The sequence below is a fragment of the Stegostoma tigrinum genome, chromosome 9 (assembly GCF_030684315.1).
Source record: "Stegostoma tigrinum isolate sSteTig4 chromosome 9, sSteTig4.hap1, whole genome shotgun sequence".
In the NCBI taxonomy this organism is placed as follows: domain Eukaryota; kingdom Metazoa; phylum Chordata; class Chondrichthyes; order Orectolobiformes; family Stegostomatidae; genus Stegostoma; species Stegostoma tigrinum.
In genome coordinates this window covers 71,727,194-71,747,934 of record NC_081362.1, presented here as the reverse complement: position 1 = coordinate 71,747,934, position 20,741 = coordinate 71,727,194, and the positions used below count along the sequence as shown (strand labels likewise).

The 20,741-nt window shown below is 41.4% G+C and overlaps 1 protein-coding gene across 3 annotated transcripts in view; it reads left to right on the top strand.

Moving 5' to 3' along the window:
- The window catches only part of abcg8 (ATP-binding cassette, sub-family G (WHITE), member 8), a 46,087-nt gene that overhangs the window by 15,639 nt on the left and 9,707 nt on the right, over positions 1-20,741 (top strand). For all 3 annotated transcript variants that reach the window (XM_048536352.2, XM_048536350.2, XM_048536351.2), the window contains 6 exons: positions 3,704-3,973; positions 12,997-13,162; positions 14,569-14,664; positions 14,790-14,989; positions 17,636-17,712; positions 19,829-20,096. In XM_048536352.2, coding sequence (XP_048392309.2) covers positions 3,704-3,973; positions 12,997-13,162; positions 14,569-14,664; positions 14,790-14,989; positions 17,636-17,712; positions 19,829-20,096 — 1,077 coding nt within the window. The remainder of the gene's footprint in view (positions 1-3,703; positions 3,974-12,996; positions 13,163-14,568; positions 14,665-14,789; positions 14,990-17,635; positions 17,713-19,828; positions 20,097-20,741) is intronic.

The window sequence follows — 20,741 nt, the reverse complement described above, 5'->3', positions numbered from 1 at the left end:
TTAATGGAAAATATCAACTGTGTTGCTATTGCATATTAGCAGTGCGAAATGACCTTGTGCATTGCTTACATTTAGGGGATACCTTTCACTTTCAGGATAATTTGAGATAGACCAGGCACTTACCAAGTTTGAAACTGTGGGCTTAGGACCATTCATGAGCATGCATGATACTAAGGTTTTGGAGTAGATCTGTAGCTCGGGTTGTGGGTGCTGAGGTTGATTGGCTCACCGAACGGTTTTGTTGTTCCGCAGATGTTTTGTTACTGAGCTGGGTAACGTCTTCAGTGCAGCCTCTGATGAAGCGTCAGTGTGTTTCCCAACTGGTTTCCATCTCAGTGGACCCCAGAGTTTAAAAACCAGGCGGGAAAACTCACCGACGCTCCGTCAGAGGCTGCACTGAGGATGTTACCCAGCATGGTAACGAAACGTCGGCAGAACAACAAAACAGCTTGGCAAGCCAACCAACCTCAACATGCATGATACATCTCAAGCAACAGTCTGATTGGGGTAGCCACTATCCCATTGCATAGTTTTGATGTACCTTATTTCCATAGCAAGCTTGTATCATAAGCAAGTGGTGCATACCCTGTTTTTGAGACTCCCGACTAGTCTGTTTGGCTATTAAATCCTAATATCTATATTGACCACTGAAAGTAGGATTGAAGTGGATAGTTGTAGAGAACTCATTAGTGAATTTCTCACTAAAAACAGAAAACAGAGAAAAACAGAAAACAGAACTTGAAGATTGTTCCATTTCTGGGGTGAGTTTGAATGGGGGATGGAGAGCATTACAGAAAACAGAACATGTCCAATCATTGCACCTTTTCTAAATTTGGCAAAACGAAATAGGGGACAGTAATTTTCTAGTGCATTCACCATGGCAACACCTCAGCATCAACTTGCTAACCAATCAGCACCCTTTTCCCATAAAGTATAAATTTTCCTTTGAAATATGATTTTCTTGTGTAGTGATTGTTATGGGGTCAGCTGGGTGAACCTCATAGAACATGAGTTCCCTGAATGGACCAGATTAACAGCCCCAGTCAGGGAGTCCTGGCTGACAGATATACATATGAGTGTCATAGGTCCTGTTCACTCTGAGAGCTGGCTCTGAGGGAGCTGGATCAGTGTCAAGGACTTTCCACATGTAAATGAAGGGTGACTTGGTGATGGGATACTGGCCTCTGTGGAGTTATTTCATCTTGCATCTATGCTGATGAATGCAAGATGAATAGTTTTGACAGCATGTAACTTTTTTTTCCAGAAACTTCCTTGGTGCAATTGATCTATAATTGCCTTGTTTCTTTTTTAAAAATTCATATTTTATGAGTTTTTTTCCAATTTTTGAGTTTTACTCCCTTTTCTGAAGATTCAATAGAGTGTAAAGGGGACTTGGCTGAATTCATCAGCTGATGCTTTACTGTCTTATAGCGTAGCATGGTTCTTTTAAGTTCCTAGTCTGAATGTCAGCCTATTTGAAACTGCCTCATTTGAAAATCAGATTTCCTCTGTGTATTGCTGTTTCCATCCTCCCCTATTAATGACGACCTGTTCAGTTTCCAAAAGGGGAAGATTCTCCACAAGTTGCATCCCACTGTCTACTCTGGGTTTACATCCAGTAACTAAAGGATATTACTGTAATCTTTGTAATATTTCAATGTGACACTTCATTTTTACCAGTTTCTACAAATATATTTGGTGTTTATTTTCAACATTCTTTATTATGTTTTTAGACCCATCATTTTCCACTATTCTATCTTAACATCAGAAGAATGTAATTTTTGCTCCAACTCCATACATAAATAGTTCTTCTGTTAAATCACCTACTTAACTGTATACTTGAGTGTGCTCTTGTTTTCTGGTCAGAGTGTGTTTAGTTGTGTACATAGGCAGAATTTAATGGGTGGCAAAATTTTCTACCTCATTAGCCAAAGAGTCAGTGGGGCTCACTTGCCTAAAGATGCTAACTGTTCCTTTACCACTTGCCAAGTTTTAATTGGCTAAGAGTAAGACTTGTGACCCTCACTCGGGATAAAACATTGAAATACCAGCCATTGATGGACAATGCTCTGGTCCCAGCTTCATAACTGGGAGGAGTGGTTGTTGTTGGGATTAGAAGCAATCGCCAAAATCTAAATCCTAGAACCAGGATGGAGGTAAATGCTTAGGGGTACTGCAGAGGGGAAAGGCAAGGTTCAGGAGAAACTTGTTGGAGAAGCTGGGGCAGACGGAACAGCTTGTGTTAGGTGCCCAATATGGAATGCAGGCCAGTAAGAGAGATCCAGGAAAGCTGATGTTTTGGGTCTAGACCCTTCTTCAGAAATGGGGGAGGGAAAGGGTATTCTGGAATAAATAGGAAGAAAGGGGGAGGCAGACAGAAGATGAATAGAGGAGAAGATAGGTGGAGAGGAGGCAGAAAGGTCAAGGAGGTGGGATGAGGCTAGTAGATAGGAGATGGGTGGGGCTTGAGGTGGGAAGAGTGGATAGGTGGGAGGACAGGTTAGGGAGGCAGGGACAAGCTGGGCTGGTTTTGGGATGCGGTCAGGGGAGGGGAGATTTTGAAGCTTGTGAAGCCCATATTGATACCATTGGGCTGCAGGGTTCCCAAGCGAAATATGAGATGCTGTTCCTGCAACCTTTGGGTGGCATCATTGTGGCACTGCAGGATGTCCAGGCTGGACATGTCGTCTCCCTTTCTCCCTGTTTATTTCAGAATCCCCTTCCCCTCCCCCATTTCTGAAGAGGGGTCGAGACCCAAAACGTCAGTTTTCTGCTCCTCTGATGCTGCTTGGCCTGCTGTGTTCACCCAGCTCTACACCTTGTTATCTCAGATTCTCCAGCATCAGCAGTTCCTGCTATCTCAGTAAGAGAAACTGTTCTCTTCATCCTTCTCCTCCTTTATCCCTCCTGTTTTGTCATCTGATGTGATGCCACACCATGAGCTTAGGTTTGAGGCAGACTGATGAAGACAAAAACAAAATCAGGAAATGCTGCTAGGCTCAGACTTTGAAGTAGTATGTTTTTTATTGTACATTGATACAAAAGTTCAACCACAGATGGTAATCGTAGATATCCCAGTGTCTAACATATAGTTACAATACATAAGGACGAATCTACCAATTTTTTTGTGTTTGTATCCATGTGCTCATGTGAGTTTCCCAGACTAGAATGTTGCTGTCTGGTGGTCCTGTTCAAGAACACCCATGCTATCCCATTTAAATCCAGTGATGTTCACCTGCATGACATTATCGCAAGGTTGGTTCCAGATCCTGAGGCCCTCAGCTGGTTCATGACATTCTCACCTACTCCCTCCAACCCCCATAACTTCCTGTATAGGACTCCACACAGGATGACCTGCTGGGCTTCACCTTGACCTTCATGAATTGTTCATTTAAGGACCTCAACTAGACCAAAGACACATGAGATACCGTAATGTCAAGGGCAGGGGTGGTCAAGACAGCAAGATGAAGACCACCTTGATAACATAGCTTTGCAAAAGTGCTAGTGGGGTATGTTAAATTCTTTCACATTTTATCCATGCTTTATTTAATGAGATAGATCCTATCACCTCTAAATGAATAAAGATACTGTGATACCCAGATTATTGAAAATGTTTCTTCAAAGGAGAAGTCACCAGCTGGAATAAAATTTGTTTTGATAAGCTATCATAAACATGAAACCATGGAAATATTTTTGGTTCCAGGTATTTTAATATTAGATGAGCCCACTTCTGGACTTGATAGTTTCACAGCACACAATTTGGTGATGACTCTCTCGAGACTTGCAAGAGGAAATCGTTTGATCCTAATGTCAATCCATCAGCCACGGTCTGACATATTCCATTTGTTCGATCTGGTGGTCCTGCTCTCCTCAGGAGTAACAACGTACTGTGGAACAGCTAAAGATATGATTCCGTACTTTACCTCAATAGGATATCCTTGCCCAACCTATTGCAATCCTTGTGATTTTTATGGTGAGTATTGAGAATGGTTCTCGGTGGTAATGCTTGATATAAGATCACTAGACATGAATCTGCAGAGGTCATGGGTTTCTAAACTAAAGGGTCCCTTTAACCATGTAATATTATGTTATTTAATGTACCATAATAGCTGGTATCATATTCTAGGGTACCCCTTTGCTAGCAAGAGACCCATATTGCATTCTTTTGAGAAGACCCACAAAACCTCAAGCCCCTCAGGCAGTGGCAAGTCCCCTCGGATTCAAAACCCAAGGCCACTTTGGAGGCCATGTTTGTTCCCAGAATTTCAACCGATTAGTTGCAGGTTCACAGAAGATACAGGGTACAGTTCGTTCTTGACAGGTGGAGGGAGGGTGGGGCAGTGGATGCTTTTTAGTGTAGGGGTGCTGAGTAATTTATGATTCTGTGGTAGCTTTGTGAGTCTACTCCCCTTATCAATGTCTGTCTCATTGTTTAATCCAGTGCTGAATACCATTAGATTGACGGTGTTCCTTCCCTTCTAGGCCACGTCCCCAATCCCACCCCAGCCCACCCCAAGCTGTTTGATGACAGATGCACTTACAGCTGTGGGGAGCAGGAGGTGCTTCTTGAGTGGTCACTAAGTGGTCAGTTAGTGTTGAGGCAGGGAACATTGGTCAAATTCTTTGCTACCTCCTGGCTCATCACTGATGTGAGCAGAAGGTTCTGTTCAATGGCATGTCACCCATATGATCAGATTAATACCTCCTTACCCACCTTTTAGTGAGGCTCCTGCTTCATTCCCCAACAAGAGTTCGCACATGAAATATCTTAATGTCACGGCAGTTCAGATAATATCAGTGATTTCTGACTTTGGCAGTATCTATGCAAAGAGCTAATAGCTTAGTGCAATATGAGTTCATCAGAGCTCCTTTTCTAAGACTGTCATAAATCATATGTCAGTGATATTATCTAAAATGCCTTGATGATAAGATATTTATTATATGACACTGCTGTTCTTGAAATTTGCTTTTTGAACCTTCTAATCAGTTATAATTCAGATCACTACTGAGAGAGAAAGGAACTTCCACATTGAACGTCTACACTCATAGAACTGTTACCATTTGAATCAGCATTTATGGAATGCCCTTCATTACCTAAACCATCAATCAATGTCTAAAGAGATTTCATTTTTATTCAAATCACTAGTCAGTAATTATTGCCATATTATCATTGTAAAATCGTAACCAGCATTTTAGAAACTCCTATCATTAGTACACTTGTCATATTACCATTTGAAGAACTATCGTCATCATCAAAATCATTAATCAACCTCCTGCTTTTGGACAATTTTTTAAGATACTTAATTAATTTGTCAATCTTTGTTCAAGACCCTCAATCATTATTTTTGTGAGCCGTTATAATAGCATGTAAAATTAGTATTTATTTTGATAATGATGCCATTTAAAAGAAACAGTTCCTTGTGTTTGCACCACCCTTACACTCATCGTTGTTGGTGATTCCTTAATTTTTATCAATTTGACTAGAGACTTCATTGTGGTGGCCCTATCCGATGACCAGAAAGTTGCAAGCCCATATCTGCTGCCTGAAGAAGCCACATTTTTTTTCTTATTTTTGTGCATGAAGTCATGGCTTTGGCCTGTCTAAGACAGGAGCTCCAAGCTCTCAGAGGGCTGGCAACTTGCTCATCCTTCTAACAATCTAGCAGCACTGCTAGGAATGGTGGCCACTTTTGGAATTGCACATACCCCGGACCAGCCATGCTAGATCAGGCCTGGCTTGCAAGTAATCAAGTTAAGGCTCATCAAATCCAATCAGGCAAGCCCAGGCAAAGGGTTATGGGGTGGGTGAACGTGGGGGAGAAGCGCAGAAGGTTCCATTGTGAAGACAGTAAGGAGTCTTCAGCAAGGATGGAACTCTGTGGGTAACAGGGATGGCACTTCTGTATCTCAGGATGCCTTATCAGACTGGACTTCTCCCAGATTCCACAGGAAGGCACCAGGTTTTACTATGTGACCTCTATAAGAAGTAGCGTTACAAGTAATAGAAGTCTAATGGCTGCCCCAGATTACACACAAAAATACACACAATAAATGTAGAGATCACATGATGACAGTAAGTCAATCAATATGCTATGGGTACAATTGAATTTCTCCAAAACATACTCCCCACCCCATAGAAGAAAAATGCATACATTCTTATTTGCAGTTCTACAATATACATGGTCACAAAGAAAGTTATCACTAATTAATTAAGAAATTGTATGTTCACTCTGGTCAGTTCCACTTTCATCAGTCTCTGCTCATGCATTGCGTAGACAGTCTTTAACTCACAGGTCTCCTAATGGTACATGTGTGTGTATTGTCTTTCACTGTTCTTCTTGTGTTTGCTCATTCTAGGCTAATGCTCCTTATCTGGGAGTGTCATTCCATGACAAGTACTGTTGTGACTGTTTCTGATCCAATTTTGTTGCTGGGAAACAGCAGATCTCTGGGCCAAATGATCATTTTCTACAACTTGCAGGTGGTGATGTCACTTTCTTCCTGATCCACTGCCTGCAGTGAAAGTGCACCCTTTCCAGCTGTATATAGATGGGAACGTGAATGACCTGATTGATCATTGCAACCTCATAGATCAAGTTGACAATTGCTGTACATGGGTTCAAAGTTGATGTGTGGGTTGACTCTTGTTGAAAATATTGTAAGTTTGCTTTCTGTCTGGCAATGACTTGATAGCTTTATCAAAGTGAAACTTGGCTTTTTGCCATTTCAACCTTGATTTTTGTCCCTCACAACTGTTAGTACTTGTATCTTCAGTAGTTCTTTCACTATTGTAAGAGTAGTTCAGCAAGACATTAGCCTTTGGACTAAACTACTTTCATCCTGTCAGTAATATATTACTCCACTTTTGGATTTGCTTTCTAATCACTTCGGCAATTTCCACAGTCGCCTCAGCTTCTCTTCTTTTACTGTGATCCTGTGGAGATGATGTATGGCGTTGAATTTCCCAATTCTTTATGAAGTGGTGAATTTTTCCCTCATGAATTGCGGGTCAGTTTCATTCATCACTATGTCTGGAACATCGTAATAACTGTGTGTGCTTTCAAACATTCACCAATCTTGCTGGTAGACATTGAAATCAACTGGTCTAATTCCCAGTAAACAGAATAGTAGTCAATGGTGACAAGATAATCAGTTCCTATGACAGTTAATTCATGGTCTGGCTAGGATATCACATGTCATATCAATGGTTCTCTCTAGCTTCCTTAACTTATTACCTTTCACAAATGCTGATGTCCTTGACCTCTTTGTTCATGTTGTCCAGTTGAGCATCTCTCTGAACTTTCTCAGGCTAGACTCCATTCTTTCGTTTGCATAAATGTGCTTCAGCATCTTCTTTCTCACCACCCCCTGCAAGGATAATAACCCTATAAATCACCATTTATATGGAGTAATTTTTTATAGCAGAAATGTGGCTATGTTACTCTCAAGCCATCTTGACATCACAATTGCTACAACAACTGGCGAGTCACATATCATTGATTTGCTTGATTCAGCATCCCTTCTCCATCAATTATTTTCGGAGCATAACGAAGAGTTGCTTGTCAGGCATGAGAATGGTATTGAGAAACATATCAGCCATGATCAAATGGTGGAGCAGTCTCGATGGGTCGATGGGCTAAGCAGTCAGATTCTGCTCCTATATCTTATGGTCATTGCAAAATCTTCCAGATTCACTCTCTTAGAATCCTTAACCCATAATGGGGTGGCACAATGGTTAGTACTCCATCTGTACAGCACCAGGGACCCAGGCTCAATCCCAGCCTTGAATTACTGTCTGAAGGGAGCTTACACATTCTCTCTGTGTCTGCTTGGGTTCCCACTGGGTACTCCGGTTTCCTCTCACAGTTCTAGTTGAGCAGGTTAAGTGGAAATAGCCATGCTAAATTGTCCTGTGATATCCTAGCTCATGCAGGCTAGGTGGATTAACCATGGTCAATGCAGGATTATGGGGATAGAAGAGGATGCTGTTCAGAGGGTCAGTGCAGAATTGATGGGCCAAATAGCCTCTATCTGTACTATAGGGATTCTATTAGTCTATAAACCTTTCTCAAATGGAATTTGCTGTCAACAGCATGATGGCATTGTATATCTTTTTCCCTTATTACGTTCAGATTAAATTTGTGCAAATGAAATAACGTTCTTTGCAAACACTTTGGAGCAAAGTTGTATTGAAGTGGCTTGGGCAGACTATTGTCACTAGGTTTCTCCCAAAGAGTTATTGATTAAAATTCTCTCACGTAAAGATAACAGCCAGGCACCCTTTCTCTATCTGAACATAGTGTCGTTCAGTTTGCATTCATGTCCTGGATACAAAGGCAGTTGGTTTTCCTTGCCATGTAAGGGTTGCTCCAGTCTCACTGGAAACACACTGCAAGGTGACTTCACAATCAGTGCTCTACTATCTCAGCACAGGCATTGTTGTCACCTAGTCATTTAATTCTCATGAAATCAGCTTCTTATTCTGTGCCTCAGCATCACTGCATATTCCTTAGCAATGAGCTTTAATAGAACTCTCTTCTAAGGTCACACAAGATGCTAACTGTGGTGTGCAATGACTTCTTCCATCGTGTCTCCACGTCACAAACCAGCAGATCACCCACAATAGCTTCCACTTGGTGAAAAATACTAAATATCTCATGCTACCTGGGCTGATATTGTCCTGGAATGGTAGTAATGCAAAAAGGCATGCACAACCATTGAAATGTAGTTGGAAAGCTGCTGCTTTCGTTCAGCTTCACTTGCCAGAAACCATTCTTCACATTTGAGTAGTAAAGTTGCAGCAAAATTCCTTCAGTGGCTGGATGGGATAGTGAGATCTCAAAGATAGTAGGAACTGCCGATGCTGGAGAATCTGAGATAACAAGGTTTAGAGCTGGATGAACGCAGCAGGCCAAGCAGCATCAGAGGAGCAGGAAAGCTGATGCTCTGGGTCTAGACCCTTCTTCAGACCCTTATAAAGAAGGGTCTAGACCCAAAACATCAGCTTTCCTGCTCCTCTAATGCTGCTTGGCCTGCTGTGTTCATCCAGCTCTACAACTTGTTATCCGAGATCTCATCAGAGCTTTATTGAGATTTTTTTGACCGTTGCATGCTGGTTTCCAAGTTGTTTCACTGTTCCCATGCTGCTAATCTCTTACTAGTCTGCAAAACTTTGCAAATCTCCTGTGGCATTTTTTGGGGTAACTAGTACAAACTTAAGACGTGCTTCATCTGAAACGAGTGGATTTTATTTGATATCTACTGTCTGGAACTCTAGATCCCCATTCTTTCCATTGCTTTGAGATATCAGCATAATTTGCCCTCTTAACATGAGAATTGTTCTAGCATAGAGCCTCACTGTTAGTTTTGAAGTCCTCATTGTTGGGCCAATATCTCGAGCAAAGTGCAAAGCTCATGTTGTCACATGAAGCAGTGGTATCTGACACAACATCCACCTGATGCTGTTCTCTGTGTCATCAATCTAACAACCACAAACAATTTGTCACCTTAAGACCTGATGGCACCAACCTCCAACTTTGTCTCTCCAGGAGCTCACATTATAGGTTTAATTAGCTTCTTTTAAGTTAAGTTTTTACATGCAAAGTGCTTTGATTTCTTGTGGTTAGAATATTTCTTTCCTTATACCGAACATACTTCCTTTTTTCTTAGAGTGTCCTCTGCAATATTTACACCCTACCCTCTGCCCTAGGCTTTTCCTGCTGGCTCTTCTGCAAATATCTCTTTGACTTTCCTGGAGTGTTTTTGTTTTGGCTTGGTGTGTGTTCAGCATAATGCAAAGCCTCATTTGTTCTTCCATTCCTGATGATTCTCAATCTGAAAGCTTCTACATTCGTTAATAACTTCCTTGAGTGTAGGTTTCTCTTCCCTCAGCAGATGTATGTCATTACAGGATCTCTTGTCCTTAAAAACAATCCTACCTCTGATGAGGTCATCTTTCAGTTGTTAAAACATTTAGTATTTAGGAGGTATATCAGTGCTATCACATACTGAGTAACAGCGTTCCTCTTCTCTCAACTCTAAAATTGAACATATATATCATTAACAGTTAATATTAATTTTGGGGTTGAAAACATGCATTTAAAATGTTCTCAATCTCTTGTCATGTTTTCCTGCTCCTCTGTGAACTTGAGGATGCAATGCAGCTTGTCTTTCTCCTGCATTGATAACAGGGTTGCTACTTCTAATTGCTCAGGTTTTAAATTAATTCTGTAACTATATTTCAGAACTGACTCTGAGATTTGGCGAAAAGTCCAATTCTGTCTCATATTTCCTTCCACGTGCACAGTGGCAGGGAGCAGCTGCCACAGATTGCACACAATGGGTATTTGCAGCAAAGGTTAGGTGCAAGTGCAAAGGATTTCTGTTGGCAATAGAGAACATACAGCAAGTGACAAGGCAGTTGAAGACTGGCTCAGATGGGAGATAAAGAACAACCGTATTATTAGATAATAAAATGTGAGGCTGGATGAACACAGCAGGCCAAGCAGCATCTCAGGAGCACAAAAGCTGACGTTTCGGGCCTAGACCCTTCATCAGAGAGGGGGATGGGGTGAGGGTTCTGGAATAAATAGGGAGAGAGGGGGAGGCGGACTGAAGATGGAGAGAAAAGAAGATAGGTGGAGAGGAGAGTATAGGTGGGGAGGTAGGGAGGGGATAGGTCAGTCCAGGGAAGATGGACAGGTCAAGGAGGTGGGATGAGGTTAGTAGGTAGGAAATGGAGGTGCGGCTTGGGGAAGGAGGGGACAGGTGAGAGGAAGAACAGGTTAGGGAGGCAGAGACAGGTTGGACTGGTTTTGGGATGCAGTGGGTGGAGGGGAAGAGCTGGGCTGGTTGTGTGGTGCAGTGTGGGGAGGGGACGAACTGGGCTGGTGTAGGGATGCAGTGGGGAAGGGGAGATTTTGAAACTGGTGAAGTCCACATTGATACCATTAGGCTGCAGGGTTCCCAGGCGGAATATGAGTTGCTGTTCCTGCAACCTTCGGGTGGCATCATTGTGGCACTGCAGGAGGCCCATGATGGACATGTCATCTAAAGAATGGGAGGGGGAGTGGAAATGGTTTGCGACTGGGAGGTGCAGTTGTTTGTTGCGGACTGAGCGGAGGTGTTCTGCAAAGCGGTCTCCAAGCCTCCGCTTGGTTTCCCCAATGTAGAGGAAGCCACACCGGCTACAGTGGATGCAGTATATCACATTGGCAGATGTGCAGGTGAACCTCTGCTTAATGTGGAATGTCATCTTGGGGCCTGGGATAGGGGTGTGGGAGGAGGTGTGGGGGCAAGTGTAGCATTTCCTGTGGTTGCAGGGGAAGGTGCCGGGTGTGGTGGGGTTGGAGGGCAGTGTGGAGCGAACAAGGGAGTCACGGAGAGAGTGGTCTCTCCGGAAAGCAGACAGGGGTGGGGATGGAAAAATGTCTTGGGTGGTGGGGTCGGATTGTAGATGGCGGAAGTGTCGGAGGATGATGCGTTGTATCCGGAGGTTGGTGGGGTGGTGTGTGAGAACGAGGGGGATCCTCTTTTGGCGGTTGTGGCGGGGGCGGGGTGTGAAGGATGTGTTGCGGGAAATGCGGGAGACGCGGTCAAGGGCGTTCTCAATCACTGTGGGGGGAAAGTTGCGGTCCTTGAAGAACTTGGACATCTGGGATGTGCGGAAGTGGAATGTCTTGTCGTGGGAGCAGATGCGGCGGAGGTGGAGGAATTGGGAATAGGGGATGGAATTTTTGCAGGAGTGTGGGTGGGAGGAGGTGTATTCTAGGTAGCTGTGGGAGTCGGTGGGCTTGAAATGGACATCAGTTACAAGCTGGTTGCCTGAGATGGAGACTGAGAGGTCCAGGAAGGTGAGGGATGTGCTGGAGATGGCCCAGGTGAACTGAAGGTTGGGGTGGAAGGTGTTGGTGAAGTGGATGAACTGTTCGAGCTCCTCTGGGGAGCAAGAGGCGGCGCCGATACAGTCATCAATGTACCGGAGGAAGAGGTGGGGTTTGGGGCCTGTGTAGGTGCGGAAGAGGGACTGTTCCACGTAACCTGTCCCCTCCCTACCTCCCCAACTATACTCTCTCCACCTATCTTCTTTTCTCTCCATCTTCGGTCCACCTCCCCCTCTCTCCCTATTTATTCCAGAACCCTCACCCCATCACCCTCTCTGATGAAGGGTCTAGGCCCGAAACATCAGCTTTTGTGCTCCTGAGATGCTGCTTGGCCTGCTGTGTTCATCCAGCCTCACATTTTATTATCTTGGATTCTCCAGCATCTGCAGTTCCCATTATCTCTGAACCGTATTATTAGACTGGTTATGAACTGTGGTGGACAAACAGGCTAGCTATTAATAGAACTTAAACTGCCTACAGATTTTCTAAGTGCTTTTGCACTGCATTTGGGTAATTCAAAATCCAAAATTACATGAGCATCTTCTGCAGCAATCTGGGATGTATGAATAGGGCAATCATCTATATATCTCCTTAATGAAGTGTTTTGAAGAATCCTTCCTCTGTCATACAGAGTCTCAATGAGAAGTCGTACATCACAGTAGATAATTCAATGGCAAAACACTTACAGGAAAAAATAACAGGATTGAGAGAGTGAAAATAGAAAGGGTAGAACAAACATAATTTTAATACCTCCAACAATAATTAAAATGTTCAGCTATGATAAGTTATTTGCCAGTAATTAGACTTGGTCTGTTGTTTTTAGAAAAAGTTACTTTGACTGGAATGACAAGGTCCTTTTTTCTCCTGATATGTTTATTGGGTATCCATCATATAAGTATCCCAACTTCACTCCATTGCATGTATTTCAATGCCAAATCTCATGATGAAACTACTGTCCAATTTACTCTTTAATAACAGTGAGAATTGATGGCCTACAATTCTTGCTGTCATTTTTGGAACTTTGCATCATTTTGGAATCCAGGTTCAACTCCTGCCCCTGCCTTAAAACAATTTTAAACGAATGACTGAAAAAGTATCTTGTTGCATCTTACAGTTGATCTAACCAGTATCGACAGGCGTTCCAAAGAACTGGAAGAATGTACACAGGATAAAGCCAACACACTTGCCTCCATATTCTGGGAGAGTGTCAAAGACACGGATGATTACACCTGGAAGCCTAATGCCAGCAACACCTGTCCAAATATGAATAGCACTGTAAAGTACTGTCATGAAGTGAATCGTTGATACAATTACAGAATATATCCTTAACATTAGCATTTTGCATTCTTATTTATTATTGTAGATGTAAAATGTCCTCTAGTTGCTTATTTATCGTAAAATTTGTATGGAACATAAGAATAGTGGGTGAGGTTTAAAAAAACTATTCTGTTCACCAAATTTTAAGGCACTGTTCCAATAATAAGCCTGAGCATTTATTTCCTCTTCTGACTTTAACCTATCACTTCATTATTTTGGTGAATCAGGAAGTAATCAACATAGTCTTTCCTGATAAGCTTTCATTCAATTCAATGAAACAATACACGGTGCATCATTCACATTTACAATCATTGATTTTAAAGATTACTCTTTAAGTTACCGTAAACTTACAATTAAAATATTTAGTAGTTGAACTCTTTTTGACGTTGATCACATGCAATTCTTAAATTTAAAAAAAAATTGCCTCTTGCCACCCCTCCATGTAATTATACTTATCTTCCTGCTTCTCCTTCACATGACGCATATTATTGTTTTGTCAGCCTTTTCTTTTTGCTGCCATTCTTAGAGGGGCATCCTTGCTTTGTATCCTTTATTTCTCTAATTGCCAAATCATTTTGCTTTGTATTTATTATCCATCTTTCTAACCCATCACATGTCCTTTTTACTTTTTCTTGTTCTCTCTCCTTAATTTCATTTGTTCTCTCTTTCTCCATAACAGACCCCTAATTTTTCCTCTTCACAATTTTCCCCCTCCCTCTCTTTCTCATTACATTGTACTCACTGTCTCATACATCAGTTCAGATCTCCTGCTTCTGTAACCAATGGTGAGATATATATACACTCAGAAGTCTATAGAGCCAGCACTGAGGATCACTTGCATTGTAGGCTTTGTTGCACTGAGGCCATGTACAAATAGAACAATGAAAACGGGTAGAAATGTTGGAGCAGAAGGCAAAACCCAGGGCCTTGAGTGAAGAACAGGCACACGGTAGAGGCAGGGAGAACAACATTGAAGCTGAATAAAGAAATGAGGGCTAAGATGGAGATCCAGAAGTAAGCTTTCCTCTGGGAAGGCCCCCAACTCTCCACAAGAGGAATGGGAAACCCAGCACACCTTTCACTAAAATAACTAAGATTTTTTTCTGTAAAAAATCCGTTATGTGAGTTCATTATTTAGTTATGGGATCATCATACAAAGTTTTATTAAGCATTCGAATTTTAACTTTAGCTGCTGACATTATGCAATCAGGAAAGGTGAATTAATTAATTTAGTACACTGATACTGGGAATGTTGAAAATTTGTGATGTGTAATAAATGTGTGGAAATATCTAATGCTAAAATTTTAAACAGAATGTTTCAAACACCCAGTTGATGTGAATTTTTAACCTCATTCCAAAATTCTTTCAGTGCTTCTCAGACCTCCGATGAAATTGTTATTAATTTTAAATCGGAAACCAAGGACAAATTAGCTGGACAATTGAGACAATTTTCAGTCTTACTAAGGTAAAATACATCTAAGGAGAAATTTTTAATATAACTTCCATTTCTTTATGAAAAATGTACACATGATCATCTGAAATATGAAGGTATTGCTTTTTGAACAGTAATACTTCCTTCTTTTGTACCAGACGGCAGATTTCTAATGACTTCAGAGATTTACCAACGCTGGCTGTTCATGGATTTGAGGCACTCTTGATGTCTTTACTAATAGGGTTTTTATACTACAGCCAAGATGGCAAAGAATTATCCATCCAGGACACAGTGGCATTGTTATACATGATTGGAGCTCTGACCCCATTTGCAGTTGTTTTGGATGTTATCGCTAAATGTAAGCTGCTTTTTATTTTCTTTGATTTTTACTTTAGAAGCATTTTTACTTCCAAGACAATTAGTGATAAAATACAAAGCTGTAGAAAAATTTTCAGAGGATCTGGTAGGTGTCTGTCATTTTGGGGGCTAACTTTCTAGGCAAGGGCAGGTAGATTGGGGACAACATGTAGAATTAAGTTGCTTATTATCCTACCCTCTTCTAGATTTAACTGGATAAGTGAGCAGGACACTCTCTTGGATGTGTCAGATTATTAAAATGCTTCAAAATATTCGAGTAGATTATTTAAAAAACATTTGGATAGGGATATAGATGGGAAGGGTATAGAGGGATATGGACCAAATGCGGGCAATTAGAACTAGCTAAGTGGACACCATGGTCAGCATGGACCAGTTTGGGCTGAAGGGCCTGTTTCCATGCTGTATTACTCTATGACTCTACAAGCATTACTTTCACCCTTGATTTTGCTTTATTAGCATGTGAAAAACACAGCTAAGTAAATTCTTAGCCAATGGATCAGATGTAAGCTCTGCGTTCCTGTCACGTGCAATCATAAATAGTGGTAGACAATCAAATAATTTGCTGGATAAGATGGCTGCACAAATATTCCCATTCTTCAATGATGGGGGAGCCAAGCATATCAGTAAAAAAAAAACAAGGCTGATGTATTTGCAACAGTCTAGAAATGCCAAGTGGATGATCCATTTTGGCTGGCTACAGAGGACCCTGTCATCTTAGATGCCAACTAGATTCACTCCATGTGATATCAAGAAATGGCTAAAGGTATTGGATACTTCCCAGCAATATTTCTGAAAACCTGTACTCCAGAGCATCCCACTCTCCTAGTCAAGCTCTTCCAGAACAGCTGCAATACTGGCTTCTATCCAGCAATGGTGAAAAGCAAAACAAACTCTGACTTGCCAGTTAATGGCCTATCAGTCTACTCTTAATATCAGTGAAATGATGAAAAGTGTCATCAAATGTGCCATCAAGCAGTACTTGCTTAGCAACAGCCTGCTCACTGATACCCAGTTTGGGTTCTGCCAGGCCCACTGAATACATGATCTCATCACAGCCTTTGGTACAAGGATGGACTAAAGATTTGAACTCTCCTTGACATCATGGAAACATGCGATCAAGTGTAGCACCAAGAGGCCCTACCAGAAATAGAGTCAAGGGAAGTCTTTGCTGGATGGAGTCATATCTAAGATGTATTTGTAGTTGTTGGAAGTCAATCATCTCAACAGGAGTTCCTCAAGGTAGTATCCTAGGCCCATCAACAACCTTCCTTCCATTATTAGTCACAAGTGGGAAGGATGATTGTGCAATTTTCAGCACCATTTACAACTCCTTAGATACTCCTTAGTCCACATCCAAATGCAGCAAAACCTGGACAATACTGAAGCTTGGGCTGACAAGTTGCAACTAACATGCGTGCCACACAAGTGCCAGATAATGAAAATCTCCACAACAGAGAGCCTAACCATTTCCACTTGACTTTCAATGGCATTAACATCACTGAATCCCCTGCAATCAACATCCTACAGTTGCCACTGACCAGAAACTGAACTGCATTCACGATATAAATACAATGGCTTCCAGGACAGGTTGGCAGCTAGGTATCCTTCAGTGAGTAACTTGACCTCTGACTCCTCAAAACCTGCCCACCATTTACAAGGCACAAGTCAGGAATATGGAATACTCCCCTGGATAAGTGCAACCCCAACAACACTCAAGTTTAATACCTTCTGGAATAAAGCAGCCTGCTTGATTGACACCACATTCACAATCAGTTACTCACTCCACCATAAAAGCAGCATTGCGTACAAGCTACAAGATACACTGCAACAAATCACCAAGGCTTGTTAGCTAGCACCATCCAAACCGTGACCCCGCCCACTTTGAAGGACAAGGATAGCAGATGGGAACATGGGAGGACCACCATCCCTCCACGTTCCCTCTCCAAGTTATTCACCATCCTCACCGGGAAATATATTACCATTCCTTCAGTGTCGTCAGGTAAATATTTTGGAGCTTTCTCCCTGATGGAAATAAAAATGTAATTTTCCTCAGTAAAGCATGTTTTCAGTTTCAGTACTATTGTGGGAAACAACTCCACCAAGCCTAATTAAATATCAAAACAAGAAGCCATGGTAACCTGACAGGACAGCATGTTGGATTTCTAGATAGCAGGAAGAAGTGGATTCCCTATTTCCTGCAGTTAACTACCAAAGTCCAACCTGGCATGGTGTGCAATACCAAAAAAGGTTGGACACTTCTCCGTAGCAGGGGAGGGAGAGAAAATCCTTTTCTTTCAAACAGTGAGAATTAGTTTATAAGATCCACTGGGAGAAATTGCCAGTCACCTTTTTGGGCAGTACTTACTTAGCCAGATAGAAACTGTAGAGGGGAGCATGTGATATTCATCTGATGACATATCTGCCCTCTTCAGGTCTACAGTACTAAATTAAAGAAGAGCAGAATGATTCTTCTTTGTGTTCTGGTGAATAATTATCCCTTCCCTAACATGACTGAAGGGTAGATAATCTATAATTATTGTGGGATCTTTCTGCATTTGAATTGACTGTCCCATTTCCTACATGACAGTGGTTATCTTCTACCTATTTATCAATTATCTTTTTCTAGGTCACTCAGAGAGGGCAATGCTTTACCATGAAGTAGAGGATGGGATGTATTCTATTACTCCTTATTATTTTGCGAAGGTAATTTTTCTAATTGTACTGACCATGAAGAATTAGACGTACAACAAATATTAAACAGTGAAAAAAATATACAAAAGCCTGTTGGGAAGTTATGACAAGAAAATAATTGGAGTACAGGAGTAAAGCCATCTCTATAAAAGGAATGATTGTTACTGAGAATCTGTACCAGATACAAGTTACAGAATTGTTATAGTGCAGAAGGTGATTTTTACCTATTGTTGACTGCATTGGCTCTCTGTATGAGCATTATAACTTAATGCTACTTTCCTGTTCTTTGCCTCCCATAGCCCTGAATATTGTTTCTATTTAAATAATCCTCCAATGGCCTCTTGAATACCGCCATTGTGACTCCCTCCACCACATTTCCAGGCAGTGGAGTTCCGTACCCTAACTACTTGCTGTGTCAAAAAGATCTTCTCACATTCATATTTGTTTCAGATTACCTTCTACATGTGCCCTCTCATTCTCAATCCTTTACAACTAAATACAGTTCTTCCTATCTACTTTGTCCAGATCTCTCATGGTTTTGAAAATTTCTATCAAATCTCTTCTTAACCTTCTCCTCTCTAAGGAAAGCAGCCCTAATTTCTCCCTCTTTCCTTAACTGTAGTTTCTCATTCCAGGAACCATTCTCAGAGACCTCTTCTGCAGTCTCTCCAATGCAATCACATCCATGTCCAGAACTGTACATAATACTCTAGCTGGTGTATAACTAGTCTCTCAAACATGTACAGCAGAACCTCCTTGCTCTTGTTCCCATTTCCATATTAATAAAGCTTAGGATATTGTACGCTATAGTATATGCTCACTGCATCTGTCCTATCTGTTTCTGCTCTTTGTGTACCCTTTTAGGGGAGTGTTTCATTTTAGACTTTATCACCACGTTCTTGTTACCAAAATGTATTACCTGTTACTTTTCCACGTTGACTTCATCTGCAATTCCAGATAGAGCACTGCCCACTCCACCAACTGTGATTTTACATTGCCCTCCTCACACTTTATAACTTTTCCAAGTTTTGTATTTTCTGCAAACATGTAAATTGCCCCCTGTGCACTAATTGCTCAATCATTAACATATACCAGGAAAAGCAAGGGCCCAAAACTGATCCTGAGGGAAATCCACTAGAAAGCTTACTCCAGGTCAAAAATTATCCACTAACTATGACTGTTTCCTGTCCATCAGTTAATTTTGTGTCCACATTACTACTGTTCTATTGCCTCCACAAGCTTAGAACTTGAAACTTACATATGTTCTCATTAGTCTGTTGTGTGGCACTGAATTGAATGCCCTTTGGAAGTCCATGTACATGTCCCATCAGTACCTTCATCAACCCTCTTTTATCACTCCAAAAGAAACTCCAGCAAGTCAGTTAAACTTGATTTTCCCCATAAGAAATTTGTGCTGGCCCTTCCTAATTAACCCACATTTTTCCATGTGATTATTGATTCTGTCCTGAACAATTGTTTCAAGAGATCTCCTTACCACTGAAGTTAAACAGACTGATCTGTAATCACTAAGCTTATCCTGATAACATTTTTTGAACAAGGTGTGATATTTGCAATCTACCAGACCTCTAGCACCACCCTGTGAGTCTAGGGAAAACTTAGAGTTTATTGCCAAAGCCATTGCAGTTTCCACTCTTACTTTCTTCAATATCCTTGAATGCATCTCATCTGGCCATTGTATTTTCAGAGACTTTGGTCAGCCTGTTCTGCAGAGAAATCTGCATTAATCAGTTGGCAATAAAAAATTAGCTCCCAAAAGCAATTTTTTTGTCTGTGTCTAAAATGGAAAGGCATTTGTGCCTACATTGCACCGTTTTTCATTTCAAAAATGCTACACTGCCCTGACCAATCAGAGTCTGTCTGTGAGGTCTGAGACTAATCAGATAGCTTAGATTGACAGTTAACAGATCCAATTGCATCTCCATCTTGGTTTGGCGTTCTCTTTCATCATTTAGTTTCTTGTCAGTCCTGCTGAATGAAAAATGAAAAGCTTCAACTTTGTATTTCCTTTCAGCCACAGTTAAGTTTGGATTTACCAAACAATCATTTATGCTTAATTTCCAATCTCAATTTGTCAATAACCGATTTGTATTTCCTTTCCACCCCACAGCTTTTGGGAGAACTCCCAGAACATTGTGCTTTTGTAATAATCTATGGTGTGCCAATCTACTGGATAGCAGCTCTCAGGCCCGAAGCTAGTCCCTTCCTTCTGAACTTTCTACTGGTGTGGCTTGTGGTTTATTGCAGTAGAGTAATGGCTTTGTGGGTCTCAGCATTACTACCAACGCTGCAGTTATCTTCCTTTCTAGGAAACGTCTTTTTTACAATTTTCTACTTAACAGGAGGCTTTGTTATTAGTCTAAAGAATATGTGGACAGGTAAGAAGTTTAAATTCAGCCACACAGTGCTGTGTGTGTAATTCTTTATTGTTTGTAATGTCATAATTCTCTTACTACGGACAAAGTTTGCTGAAGAATACAGCCCATGGTTCCTTGCAACCATGTTTTGGTTTTCACTTACGTCCATTATGTTTCATTTGTTTGGTTGAAAATGTGGCCTGATTCAAAGTTTCTAATGTTGAAACATCCAATTAACCATCTCCCACCACCATCATCTCTTGAAGGCATTGCTTCCCAAAATGGTGATAGTTTTAAACGTTATTTAATTTCATGGCTTGTGCCTGTTTGGTTGGATTGACTGCATTTGTTGCTGATAAATTGTGAGGGATTGGGATAAAAGGAGAGATGGAGAAGAGAAAGGGCATGGGGGCTGAGCACAGCAGAGAGTTAAGGTGTAAATGATAATGGAGATGTTCAATACATATCAAATGTTGATGTGGTAGAAGGCTTTTCTGGTGAATTCTCTTGGCCATGTTTAAATCTTTCCCTCACCACCTTCTCAATGCCTTGGAATTCTCAGAACTTCGTTTTTCCAATTCTGCTGTCTTGCATCTGTTCCACTTTCTTCACCCCATTTTCAGTGACTGTAACTTGAATCTAAGTTCTAAAATTCCCTTTCTGAAC